General features: G+C 39.9%; 1 protein-coding gene across 1 annotated transcript; it reads right to left on the reverse strand.

Moving 5' to 3' along the window:
• Window positions 1-12,326: 12,326 nt before the first annotated feature.
• Window positions 12,327-14,276, reverse strand: nppa (natriuretic peptide A). Its single transcript, XM_076741062.1, has 3 exons — window positions 14,166-14,276; window positions 13,100-13,418; window positions 12,327-12,331 (listed from the first exon to the last, which is right to left on the reverse strand). Exons 1-3 carry the CDS (start codon window positions 14,274-14,276, stop codon window positions 12,327-12,329), a joined length of 435 nt encoding a protein of 144 aa, XP_076597177.1.
• Between the last annotated feature and the right edge of the window lie 275 nt (window positions 14,277-14,551).

The following is a 14,551-nucleotide window of genomic DNA, read 5'->3' on the forward strand; positions in this document are numbered from 1 at the left end:
TCCTGTTCACCCTGACTCGGAATTCTGGTTGGCTTTCACTTTCAATGGTAAACGTTACACTTAGACGCGGATGCCACAGGGTTTTACCCCCAGCCCCACTCTGTTTACTGTGGCTGTAGCTGAAAACCTTTCACATTGGCAGCCATTGCGTGGCAGTGCACTTATGCAGTATGTTGATGATCTTTTGTTGTGTTCTTCTACACAAGAGAATTGTCAAGCTGACACAGTGCTTTGTTTTCTGGCAGAAAACAGTCACAAAGTTTCAAAAGACAAGTTGCAGCTTGTTGAACAATCAGTGCAATATCTTGGCCATATTGTAGTGAACTGAGGTTGTGGCTGCCTTGGGAGACGGGGACAACAATTAGATACTGATGAGTCTCACCTGCTTCAAGCTGTGGCTGCTGCCGGTGACTGTGAACTGATGACTCTCAGCTGCAGGTGATTAGGAGGGAGGTGAACTGGTAAGAGGGAGCAGAGGAAGCGGGAGAGTGCGTCTGGGGAGCGGAGCTTGAGGACGTCGGGGCAGCTTTCCCGACCAAGCAACTGTTGCCCTTGAAGAGGGAGGGTGGGGGCCGTTTGTAGCTACTTAGGGCTGCCGGCAGTGAAGACAGGTAGAGTAAGCAATAGATGTTCCTGTGATAGGGCTGTTGATAGCTAGGGAACAGGGAATTAGGAGTGCCTTACCGCTGCCCAGCTTTGAGTGGGAGCGTCTGCCACGCCGTCAACGCAACCCCAAGCAAGACTAATGTCCTATAAAGACACACTTTATATGTGCACATACTGTGTATGTGTGTGTACATCTGTCACCTTTCAAACAAAAGTTACAAGGTGCTTCATAAAATACAAGTGTGGAGGCTTTTCTAGGGTGGAGGATAGCCATTTAGCATTAGCTTGTTTTTAGTCTTCAAAAGATTTATTTCATACACATGTGCAAACAAGACAGCTTGGGGTTGCTGTAACATATCAATAGAGAATGATATAATTGCATGCAATACTTATCCTGTGTGTTTCAGTTTAAGGAAAGTGATTTTCTGACTTAATATTATTTCTAACTAAGCAATATGCATGATTTCTTCAGGGGCAGACAGTGATGGGGAGAGAAACAGGATGAAAAGGACTCATAACATTGAGACCTTTTTTAAGATAAAGAAAATAAAGGCTGCAGATAACGGTGATCAAGGTATCAGTCACTGCATCCTGAATCAGTCACATTCAAACTCACACACCACCTCTGCCACAATTGGGCTGGACTGTGGAATGGGCAGTTTTAATTTAATCAAGAATTATTGATTCAGTTCTGTTTAATATTTTACGTCTATTTTAATACTCTTTATTGTTGATGAGTGGAAGTGCAGTTGTTGTTTTTATGAGTTAAAGGACAGTTGAATCCATCTGTCTGTTTATCAATCAAATAGGAAGGAATAGACAAGTAGCCTATAGCATAAATATGTCCACAATGTCAAGAAGGGCAGCAGGATGTCTTTCAAATTGATCACATTTGAATAAGTATTACAAGTTCAGTTAATGTTACACTGGTATTGACATTTTGAGTAACTGATAGAACTTTTCCCAGGAACTTTGCATAATGATGAAGTTGAGGGCCCATCATCTGCAATTCAGCATTCTGCAGGTTGGTTAAATATGTAAGTCATAATGGATAATCCTAGGCAATTGAATAAAAACAGTATTTGTTTAAATAACTTCTTGATGCAATAATTGAATATTTCTTTGTGTGATCAGATACTTCCACTAGTGATCAGTTGAATCACGAAGATGTGAACCATCAGAAGTCTCTTAGTCAAAACTGCAGTGACAGTGAAGAGGCCCCCCATGCTTCATACCACATACTATACCACCAACTGGGTATTTGATCTCTTTTGCTTTAAGATTTCAGAAAGCTTATACAAATAATTTATCAATGATGATCAAGTCTAGTGCATTACTCCAACAGGAGACCCAGCTTTTGTTCACAAGATTGTTATTGAATTCAGTATCACTGACTTCTACATTGTGTAGCTTGCCCAACACCCCTGAAACACCCTTTACAGCACAAGGAGGTCACTCCAATTGGAAAAAAGGCCATGCACAAAGATGGGGTGTTTAAATGGCATGATAAATCAGACAGCATGTTAATGCAATGTTTGCTTGGAGTGAATTCAAAAAAAATATTCTCACAGATTGTTCTATACGAGACACTTTGGACCAAGCCTACAAAAAAAAAAGTTGAGGAAAACCGGACATACATAAAAACAATTGCTGAAGTGCTTTGTCTTACAGCCATGCAGAACATTGCTCAAAGGGGACACATCGAAACTGAAGGCTCACAAAACAAAGGAAATTTCTTAGAACTGATTGCAAGACAAAATCCACTGATTGCAAAAAAAAAAATAAAATAAAAAAAAAAATAAAATAAAAGAATGCATCAGGCAATGCCAAGTATCTCAGTAATACAATCCAGAATGAAATTTTGGAATGCCTGTCAGATATGGTCCGGGAATCCATAATACAGGAAGTGAAGGAAAGTGAGTTTTTTTCTATTATTGCAGAAGAAACAAAAGATCTCAAGAAAAGTGAACAACTGTCATTACTACTGAGGTACTATTATAATGGTGCAGTTCACGAGAGCTTCATAGATTTCCAGAGAGCCAGTGAATTAGATGCAGCAGGAGAAAATAATACAGTGTCTGGAAAGATATGGTAAGTCAAGGTAATGATGGGGCAGCAGGGAGATAAAATGGGGTTGCAGCAAGGATTAAAGCAGAGGCCAAACATTTTTGTTCACTGCAACGCACATTGCCTAAACCTCGTTATTGTTGATTTAATGAAAGCAGTGCCTGAAGTTGATTGTTTTTTTTGCACTGCTGCAAAAATTGTATGTGTACATGTCTGGATCTTATGTTCATGAAAAGTGGTTGTCATTTCAGAAGGACATGTATAAAGATACACCCAGAGAGCTACAGAGACTGAGTGACACAAGGTGGGCATGTCGGTACAATGCCTGCAAAAATCTCATGGACAGACTGCCAGCTGTCTTGGGTGTTCTGCATGAGATAGATGTAGAGAACAGTGGTGAGAGATCTGTGGAAACATGGGGTCAATTCATCCAACACTGTCAGCATTCTGAAAGATTCTTGGTTGCTAAGTATGCCTCTGACATGCTTCAAGCACCATTACTTGACATTGCAAGGGCTGTGGACTTAATCCATGCCCTGCAGGAGACTTTAGAGGACTGTAGAGCTGGATTGTTTTGATGATTTTTGGCAGCAAATTGTGGAGACTGCAAATAAATGTAATGTTGCAATTGACACTGTTGAGAAAAGGACACAAAGAGGGACCTCCAGGCTTACTGAGTATCTTGTAGAATCCGCTGTTGGTCAATGTAGATGCAAGGAAGGGGACAAAGATAAGTTCAGGATTGGTGTATTTTACCCCATCCTGGATTGTTTGAATGCAGAATTTCAGAGACCATTCAGCAAATGATTCTGGAGCTTCTAAGCATTCTTTTAGCCATTTCACCTTAAATGTATAATTCAAGTCCATGAAGTCCAGTAAATCAAAACCACCTTCATCTTTAGCTCCAGAAAGCAAGGTTTTGTTTTTTTTTGTTTTTTTTAACAGATGATGGTGCTTATTCTGCCATACAAAGTTAATAAACATGTTATTAATATCCTTACATGTGGAATCATAAACATTGAGGTAAAGGGCAGGGTACACAAATCTGGAAACACCTTCAGCTTTAGTCAAGAGGACTTTCTAAAATTTGGCAAGTCTCTTTGAAGCCAGTTCAATATAGTTTTAGTTTTTTTCATTTTGGGGGGAGAAATTAAGTTGTTGGCGCTCCATAACACTCGTACAGACATGAATACCAAGATATCTAACACACTTTTTGACAGGACTGAATATTTGTTACTAGATCAACATACTTTTTTTTATTGGCATGGGATTTGTGGTGCTGTTTTCGGTTGGCCACGATTCATCTGATGTCCGGCTCCATCTCGTCCATCTCCATCTCTCGTCGTTGCGATACGAAGGACAGCATGTAGACGGCCATCTGTCAGGCTGGATCTCAGCTTGGATTTGTTGATGGCCATAGTGGAGAAGGTCTTCTCACAAATGTATGTGCTTCTGAATAAAGAGCCCATTCTGATAGCATGCTGGCGAAGTGCAGGGTATGCGGATGGGGAAAGTCCTTTGTAGAACTCGATGAGATTCTTGCCACGATATGCTGCTCTAGCCTCGGAGCTCTCCTGCAGGTCGATGAGCTCAAACTGCATTTCTGCACGCTCTTCCTCAGGGACACATGAAAGATGATCTTGAAAGAGGTTGAATGACTTCTCGTGGTCCCTGAAGTCGGATAGGCGGTGGTCGAATTCCTCTCTGAGTTTTTTTTTATGAGGTTATGGTTCTTGTCTAAACGCAGGTGATGTAAAATATGGTGCCCATCTGTGTCTGTGTCATCTACGAGCGCATTGCAGGCGGGAAAATGGGTTAGATCTCCCTGTTTGAGCTGTCCCTGCAGCAGTTCAAGTTTTCGCTGGAAAGCTTTGACATTGTCAAATAGTGTGGAAATGAGCTTCCCATGGCCCTGCAGCTTCACATTGAGATCGCTGAGTATTCAGGTCAACAAGAAGTGCTAGGTCACAGAGCCGTTTAGTGTCACTTAACTGTGTCACATCTTGTCCTTTTGACTCCATGAACTCTCTTATTTCTTTCCTCAGGTTAAAAAAACGCTTCAGTGTGGCACCTCTGCTCAGCCAAGTTGTACTTCACACACATTAGCAGAAATTAGCTAGTGTAGGCTCTTTGGAAGCAACCGTAAATCACAACTTTACTGTACCCCAAACCCTGAGCAAAACTGTTCAATCAACGTTAAACGTATCACATGTTGACCGTGTGTCATGGCAGGATGCAGAAGACAGTGGTTGCTAGGGGGTTGCCCGTGCTCTTGCCTGTTTTGTTTACTTCCATTGTAGGACAGGTACCACGATATACTTTTCTCATAAAATTACTACGTTGTTCTCGTAAAATTACGATTTTTTTCTCATGTAGCAGAACATGCCCTTTAACTGACCTCCTCCCCCCCGCATTCCTTCAGGTGAGCTGGAGATGACAGACATTTCAACTTCAAAGGGTTACCTATCACTTAAACTGTTCTCATGGAGATGCTCATTCTTTCTTTAAAGCTCTACACCAGATGAAGGCATTAAAACCGTCTGAATGGACAATTACCAGGTCTCAGAGAAACCTCCAGAATCAGATAGTACTGACAAGTTGTAAATCAGACATTCCTGTAGCGAACTGTTTTTTGGGTCTGTGTGCCTTCTTTTTTATCACACCAGGACAATGTAATCTGTATATTTGATTCAACTTTGGATGTTCCTACAGCACTTAACTCATTATTTGTATGATATCAATGTTTTTCGTGTGTTTCTAGCTTGTAAAATGACAAAACTATGATCTTAACTCTCATAATCATGTGGCAGGACGGCAGGGTCCGTCTCCACTTGTTGGTTTTAAACATAGTAGGTCAGTGGGGATGACTGTGTGGGCTTGTTCCTTTGCTCCCCCACCCATCGGATGTCACCAGGCTGGGTGCAATTCTACCTTGATTATGGGGCGGGGCTGTGCCCAGCTTTATCTGCCGAAGGGCCACGCGCCTCAGATGTGCGTTGTTCTCTGTTGCTGGAGCTTGGTTGTATGTGGGAGCATTGTTTGGCGTAGCTGGGTGGATCCACGTGACTCTCTCAAGACGCTGGTCGCCGAGCTTCCTCCTTCCTATTCATTCGTCAGTGGAGTCGGCCGTATTCTTGCCGGAGGTGGGGGGCTGGGAGTGCGCTTGTGGCGCGGAGCTGTGCGTAATAATTCACGCACTGCATTGGATTCCTGAGTGTTAAGCTGGGTCTCTTCACGGCTACCTCGCCTGCAACCTGGGAGGCTGCACCTGTCCTGTAGAAGTGCCTCCACCTCTGGAGCGGCCGCTGGCTGCACTACTGCTGGTCTGTCGCTGCGCTTTTGTTACTGCTTGCTTGCAGTTGTTTTATTCTTTTTATTATTGTTATTGTTAGCATTAGTTCTTTTTTTCCCTTTTGTCTGGTTTTTGTTTTTTTTTTTATTTTTAAGCCTTATCAATTTAGTTGTCCCTATTTGTATATGTTTTTATTTTTGTATGGTATTTATGGTTTGCAGTTCGTTTTTATCATTAGTTATTGTTAAGTAGGTTTTGGGATTTGGGTTATTTAGTTATTCCTTAATATATGTTCTTTGTTAATTAACTTTTCTCTGTTTATCGGGCAGCCACTGTTGGGACGGTGTGGCGAGGGACTGACTGACTTTTGCCTGGGTTTCTATCACAGAACCATACTGCCATCTAGAGACTAGTAGCGGTTAGTTTTTAGATACTTAACATGAGACAACTATATTTAGTAGTGCTTAATTCGGCAAATATGATCTGCCTTTCCATGTTTCATTGTTCTATTAGTTGGTTATACTAGTTATCATATACGTTAGTATTGGTATTGAAAAATGTTGCCATTCATCAACAAAATGTGTCTGATGTATGTATATTGGTGTTAGCATACATGTTGTAAACAATGTTGATGTTAAACTCTGTGATTGACCATAGCGAGAAGCAGATGAGCCCACTGCACGCAATTGTTAGTTAATGTTTTCATTCTATAGGATGAAATCACAGCACTCCCCTGTCAATCATTCTAAGTGTGTGAAGGTCTGTTCATCACAGACATGCCCCGGAGCGCCAGATGGTATACTCCCCGTGCAGCGTGCGGCAAGCACTCACTTTCTTCTTTGTTACACTTCTTCTTGGACGTCTTCTTTGTCTTTCCTTCGTCTCACTTCTTTGTTCTAGACCAGTCTTTACTTGTTCTTTACTCACGCCACTTTTTGGCATTTTAGTTTTTCTTTAGTCTTTGTAACTTCAATTTTTGCTCCTTGGTTGTCTATTGGTGTGTTATTGTAATCTTTTGTCGACTTTTGTTAGCCACGTTAAACTGCATAACTTTTTCAGAGTTAAAGCCGAACTCTTCTTTTCTTTAACCATTAAGACAGTCACATAATAATCTTTTTGTAGAAGTTTCCGACCGTCCATTGGAAGTGTTTTCAACTTTATTTTTAACTGAGAAGTTTTGCCATAAAGTCGCCAATCGCTCTGGGCTGAAGTCCTGCAGCCAGCCTCACTCATTGATTCAAGAAATTAACTCTACATTCACGTCCTTATTTTTTCTCAAAACTACTTCTCACTATCGCCAAACTCATCCTTTTATTATTTTGCTATAGCTTCTTCATCCAGTTGTTTGTGTTACATCTTATAATCCATATTATTTGTTGTAGCATTCATTATTCACATCCATTCTCATTATTGTGTCAAATAAATAATACTGTGCATTTAAGTCATTGTTGGACAGTGTCCTTTTGAGCTAGAAATAGACAATCACTGTATCGAGAGCTTATGCTTTAGATGATGAGATTGATCTCCCATTAATTTGTTAATTATTATTAAATCAGCATTCAAAGAAAAGAATAAATAAAATCCTCTGAGCTGAAGAAGGTTGGTGCCCCTTTTATATTAACGAGAGCAAACATTAAACCTAATGTCCTGATCCCCCTACACTCGTTAAATTATGAATTTATTCTCGCAATATTACGACTTTAATCTCATAATATTATGACTTTTTTCTCATAATAGCACGACTTTATTCTGAAGTCTCAAAAAATATTTTTTCTGCTCAATGTGGCCCTAAAACTCCGTCGTATTTAACAGTCTCTTCACAGAAGAGATCATTATGAATATTTTAGTGCCTCTCACGTTTTATATCAATGAAAAATCAGCAGGTTTTTTTTTTTTTTTTTTTCCAATGGCTTCCATGTCATGTAACCTGTTTTATAACTCAGGACAATTAAGACACACCCCATGGTGGTGAATTTCCAAGCTTCTCCTATTTTATATTAATATTTTTATGGAAAAATCTGCATTTTTTTCAATGAAAATAAGATAGAATAGACAGAAAAAGTACACTATTATGTGTGTTTTATGTGTTTTATTTGTCCACTGTAGTAACAATATCTGATATGAATTTTGAGTCAATAGGTCACATGACATGAAAGCTATTGAAAAAAACTGCAACCCTGAGTGAATATCATTGAATATCCAACTTCATGTCAGCTTCTCTTCAGTAAAGAATGTGGCGTTCCACCAGTATGGAGGAATTGTGTTTAGCCTGGCAAGATAGTCTTAAACTATATAAGAAGGCCCTCTGCAGTGCCAGGGCAGCCCATTATTCATTGTTGACTGAGAAAGATCAGAGCAACTCAGAGCAGCGTTCTTTTTAATTATAATATTTCAAGCAATTAGTCACAAAGCTCCGTATGGCTCTATGCTTGGAGTGATATTGTTCACCCTATATGTGGTTACTTAAGGCAATATTATTAGGAAACGCTCCTTAAATTTTCATTGCTATGCAGATGATACCCAGTTATATTTATCAGTGAAGCCAGATGAAATGATGTCTGAGGACATGAAGAATGACATACAACTTTTTGCAACTACGTTTTGACAAAATTGAAGTTATAGTCCCTGAACCTCAGAAACTCACTGTCTAATGATATAGCAACTCTGGATGGCATTGCCCTGGCCTCCAGCACCACCGTAACAAAGAGTTACCTTTGATTTGGATATATCCTTTAACTCCCACATGTTACCTATGTAACATTGTAAAAATCAGGCACATCTTGTCTCAAAGTGATACAGAAAAACTAGTCCATGCATTTGTTACTTCCAGCCTGGACTAGTTGAATTCCATATTATCAAGCTGGCCCAATAAGTGACTAAGGACTCTCCAGACATCCAGAATGATCCAGAATACTGCAACATGAGTTTGGACAAAAACTAGGAAAAGATATCATATTTCTCCCATATTAGCCTCTCTGCACTGGCTTCCCATTAAATCTAGAATAGAATTTAAAATCCTTCTCCTTACCTACAAAGCCCTAAATGGTCAGGCATCATCATATTTTAAAGAGCTCATAGTAGCCTGTTAACCCACTAGAACACTGTGTTCCTAGATTGCAGGTTTGTTTGTGGTTCCTAAAGCCTCCAAAAACAGAATGGAAAGTGGGAAGTTCAGCTATCAAGCTCCTCTTCTGATGACTCATCTTCAAGTCTCGGGGGAAGACACCTTCTCTCTGTGTGAGAGTAGGCTTACAACTTTCCTCTTTGAAAAAGCTCACAGTTAGGTTTGGCTGAGGCTTGAATGTTAAATGGACTCTATTTATATAGCGTTTTTCTAGCCCGATAAAGCTCTTTTACATGTCTGCATTCCCCCAGCACGGTGAGTCTGGAAAGTAGGAGTAGATATGGCCTGCCCCTCCATTCCTCCAGAGGCCGTTCTCTTGTCAGCAAGCAGGCAGTAGCAGAGCATAATGGACAGGCTGGAATGTATGGGTTGACTGTGTCCTGGATGTATGATGGGCCTGAACAGTGCAGAGCACTCAAACTGACAACTCATTCATTCAGACTGACCTTGGCCCACAATAATAAAACAAATTATTTTATTGTTTCTAAATGTAGTACTTGAAGTAGTTTAGCATATTTTACGAAGGCCTTATAGTAGCGTGGTTGTTGCAATTCTTTGGTTATTTTGGATTAAAACATCTGCTAAATAATTGTAATGTAATGAAATATCTGTCTCTTAAGCTGATAAATGCTCCACTACATTCACCAGCTAGTCACTGTGTGTGTCTGCTCTTTGCTGCTGAACAGGCAGTGCACAGTGGGTTTTTCCAACAATGCTATGAGAGCAGAGGGAGTGAACCGAAACAACAAAGCTGTGGCCAGACAAGAAACAATTAACAAACTTTGCTCCATAAAGCTGAGAAGAGCTGCAGATTCAGAATATAATTCTCTTTGGGTTCATCGCTATCAGAGACACCCAACAAATTGTCACATTGTTTTGACATTATTCAATACACCTCTGTTATAAAAAAAAAAAAAAAAGAAGGTGATTTTAGCCTCTTTAAATTACTGTGGAATTCTTAATTGAATTTAGTTTATTTTTCCAATTAATTTTTCTCTTTTTATTTTTGTTGCTTTATTCAAGACTTTTCAGTAAAGTACAAGACATGCCCTGAGATGTAGATGTTTGAAATGACATATTTTCATAATCACAGATTTTTTTAATGAGGGAGAAAGAGAAGATGCAATTTTAAGAATTTTAACAAGATAATAGAACTTTTTTAATAATAACACAATAACATAAATATGTTTCAACTGCCTAAATCTGGTAGCAGTTTTTGCATGCTAAAGAGGAAGATGGCATGTGTGGTGGAAATTCTGAGCTGAAGCTTTATTGCAGGCTTGATGCATCAAGGAGAAGTTGATGATCAACACAATGTCCACAAGTGAACCAAGGAAGTGCCACACCAAATCTTGAAGATGTCCCTTCTAATGGGGTGTATTAATACCCCCAATGTCACATGTTTTCCTTTCTACTCCTTGAACTATTGCCTATTATGGATATTCTATACCTAACTTCTACATTTGTGGTACTCTATTGGATAGTCAAAACCAAACAATAGCACCTCCTACCATACTTACGAATGCCCTGACATCCAACCGTCTAACTGAGGACACGTTGACCTAATTCCTTTAAAAATGTGACATCGAGCATTCCTCCTTGAATTGGTCCTGTCTATGTCTGTATGGTTTATCTATAAGACCTTGGCTACCTCCGTAGTAAGAACAGGAGGAGAGAATTCCTATCTGCTGTCTGCTAGAATGGCCTCTAAATATTATGTTGATGTGTCTCTGTCTGAGGTCTCTGTGTTGTCCAATCTTGAGACCTTTGGGCGCCTTAACTGTACAGAAGGCCTGTGATAGAAAATTCCCTCACAGCATGTTAATGGCTAAAAGGCAAGAGGGTAGTGTCAGCACCACGGTCATGAAAAGTGACAGTTTGAAATAAAACTTGACATGAAATATGTAAAATGTTTTACCTTGAAGAATACCATTATGGAATAAAAATTTGCAAGAAAAAAAAAGCCGTTTAAATACATATGTCTATATTGAAGTATAAGTTATATCCAATCAAATTCAATTATTATGAAGATATGAAAAGCTTTACAAGAGATAAAAATAAACTCTGTGATAAAAATCCAAGATTCAAAGTTTTCCACATTTGTCTGGCAAAAGAATTTAGTGCTCATTGGTAATGTGTCCAGTTAGCAGTCAGTTCAGTCTAATCCACAGCAGAAAGAAAACCTGTCTGGTTGGCTGCTGCCATCAGGTGAAATGTTAAATTGATCTCCATGACCTCCATAATCTCACTGGACAGAACAGTGTGACCGTTGCTTTGTCATAACTCACTGTGACGTCTCCTTCTTGCTGCCTGTCAAATGCATTTATATAACAGTAGTTACTGGGTGTATCACAGTCATATTTCCTGCATGAATCACTTCCTTCTCTCAGCAATTCTATGTTCATCTGACAGTTGGTTGGAAGTAATAGATAAAATTAATTTCTATCCATTCATTTTATTTATTTGTTTTTAACTGGTTATTCTAATCAGGGTGACATGGGGACTGGAGTCAACAATACAACTGTTGCCCATTGAGGCTTCATTACCGCTGTTTAGCCTTTTTTCCTTTTTCCTCCATTTTTTTTTTACTCTTATTAGGGGCCGAAGCAGCATTACTCACCTTGGAATGATTTTAAACTAATTGTGAATATATTATATAATTCAACATCTTACCATGTCCTACTCTGCCAAACACAATAGCAAAAGCTTCATGATTGCAAACTCAACATGTCAAATTAGATATGTGATGGCTGTCACAGCTATGTTTCTGCATGAAATCAGATGCCAACGGCAGGACTGGCTAAAACTAAAGTAGAGATGGCACAGATCTACAGGAACTTTGGCACAGATTTTCTCATATTACGGCTTCAGACTGCATTTGGGCAGAGATGAAGAGAGGACTTCCTTTTAAACACCAGCGAGTATCTACTATACCTACTGTAATGGCATGGGCTTTAAAAAATGACTGAAATTAATCATATGAAAAAAGAGTTTATTTATCTTTGTTAGCAACCCACATGCAGTTATGTTATAAACTCTTTTCCTTAAGGATGTTAGTTACACAATGATGATGAGTTGACAAATGAGCACCATTTGTCACTTCATACAGGGAAATACATACAAGACATACACTGAGTTGAACTGTCACTAATGCAGAATCATACATATGTCTCTTTGGTTGTGTCTTCAGTCGGAGATAAAAATATAATCCAACATGTGTCCCAGGAACCTGTCAGACTATCCTGATAGGGAAATGACACAAACACAAAAAAGGAAGGATTTGTTATGAAGCAACACTGGATTTTATTTATGCACACCTATTTCCTATAGCCTATAGAGGCTGCAGCCATCATTACATCCCAAGATTAAGAGACAGTACAAACAACATACTGATGATTTTGTTAATTTAATAGTGGGTCTACTATGTAGTGGGTCTAGTTGAGGTTGTGCTACAGGAAAGGTCGCTGTGTCAATAAAGGAATACTTCAACATTTGGGGAAATCAGGAAGTCAGGATGTGGTTTGCCTAGCTTAGCATAAAGACGGGAAACATGGGAAAACAGGGAACCTGGCTCAAAGTTCAAAAACACAGCTATGAACACCTCTAAAACACACTGATTTAATACTTGGTATCTGTTCAATCTGCACACAAACAGAAATGCAAATAATGAGTTACATGATGGAAACAATTTACTGACAAAGCTTTGTACAATGACTTATCACAATCTTCTTGTCACTGTGGGTGTACAGAGGCACTGGGTGCTCTGTGAGTGTTTATATAGCCAACAATCCCATTGTCTCTGCATGAGGTCTTATCTTTGATCAAATATAATCCAGCCAAAACAAGCCTTTTATGTAGTACCTAATTCATTCAGCCATATGTTCTTGCCATATACAAATCTGACTTCAAAGCTATGACTACCCAACCAGCACAAACTATTGACTCTCATGACTATGCTCCATCTAAATCCTAATTTAATTTTCTTTTGCTATCCTCAGCTACAGTCTTACCTCTTCCATTGTTGCATCCCAGACCACTGGCGTTTCCTATTCGATCCATCCTGGCTCCAAAGCAGCTAGAGGCCCGTTTCCGGGTGGTCATCAGCAGATCCTGCAGGCGGCTCCTCTGACTCACAGTCCTGCTGTGGCCTTCAGCTGGTGATTGAGATCTTTCTGATGTCAAAGGTTCTTGATCCCCTTCCTGATACAGGCTCCATTCTCGGCTGGCCTGGTTATCCTCAGGCCCTTGGTTTGTTCCTTCATAATCAGCTGTGGAGTCCTCTTCCTTCGCTGCTTCAGCCAGAGTCTCCTCAAAGTGCTCCAGTAAAGACTGGTGTTTAGAGATGAAAATGGGTTCACACTCAAAATCAAAAGTGGTCACATTCTGTCAATATGTTTTGGCACAGGAAACGCATTGCTGATTGAAAAACATAAGCCTTCTAGAGAATCTGTAACTAGAAATGGTCCAGAACTTGGTCTTAAAATGAATAATTGTGTTATTCAAGTTTAAAGTTTCAAACTAGAGTTGCAAGCAACTATAATGGAGGCAAAGCACCCTGACACAGTTTGTATGCTGAAGTTCACCTACCTAAGGCTTTCAGTAAGTATAGCTGAACAGGGTATTACAGGTGGTTTAATGCACACATGTATGTTTGGGCAGGCTCAGAAGCCCTCAGAGTGCACACTGCCCCACCAAAAAGCAAAATGTACAAAGGACATGAGCACATGACCTCAGTGTTCTCAGTGTCCTTAGTGGTGGCTACATCCCTCTAGTCACTTCCACTCAGCTGGATAAAGGCAAAAATCTCAAAACCTGGACAAATGAAATGATGCCAAAGCTATCTGCATAATTAGAAACTACTGAAGTAAGCATGTGTTCTTTTATAATGTTTAAAAGTGAGGAGTTTCTAAGTGATATGGGTAAACACTGCAGCCTCAACTGTAAAACATCTTCTCATCTTTGACCTTAGAATACGCAACTAATTCTTTGTATTTAATTGTGAATATCTCCGACCTTACAAAATGCAGTCATTAGACAAACAAGTGTAATGAGTAAAAGGGTGATGTGGTCCCTTACCTTGAGCTGAACCAGGTCACTGTTAGAAGAGGGCCTCCTGAGTATGTGGCTGCTAACCAGTGTGTACTGACACAGCAGGACCAGCAGGCCCCACAGGACCGCAGTCCTCATGTTATCCTTCTGTTGCTACTATGGGTACTACAGCCTACGGCACAAGATTTTATATTCATACCAGCACACACACAGACATGCATGTATGTGTACACACACACACACACACACACACACACATTCTCCATGTAACAGACAGTCAGTGTCAGTGGTTCATCATTTTGTAGATCGCCTGAAGTGCATTCTAACACCTCTGCCTGATAAGGCAGCTGGTCAGATGTCCATTTAAGTGGTGTTTGGTGCTAGGTGATGTGTGTGTGTGTGTGTGTGTGTGT

This window comes from Chaetodon auriga, chromosome 10 (genome assembly GCF_051107435.1).
Source record: "Chaetodon auriga isolate fChaAug3 chromosome 10, fChaAug3.hap1, whole genome shotgun sequence".
In the NCBI taxonomy this organism is placed as follows: Eukaryota; Metazoa; Chordata; class Actinopteri; order Chaetodontiformes; family Chaetodontidae; genus Chaetodon; species Chaetodon auriga.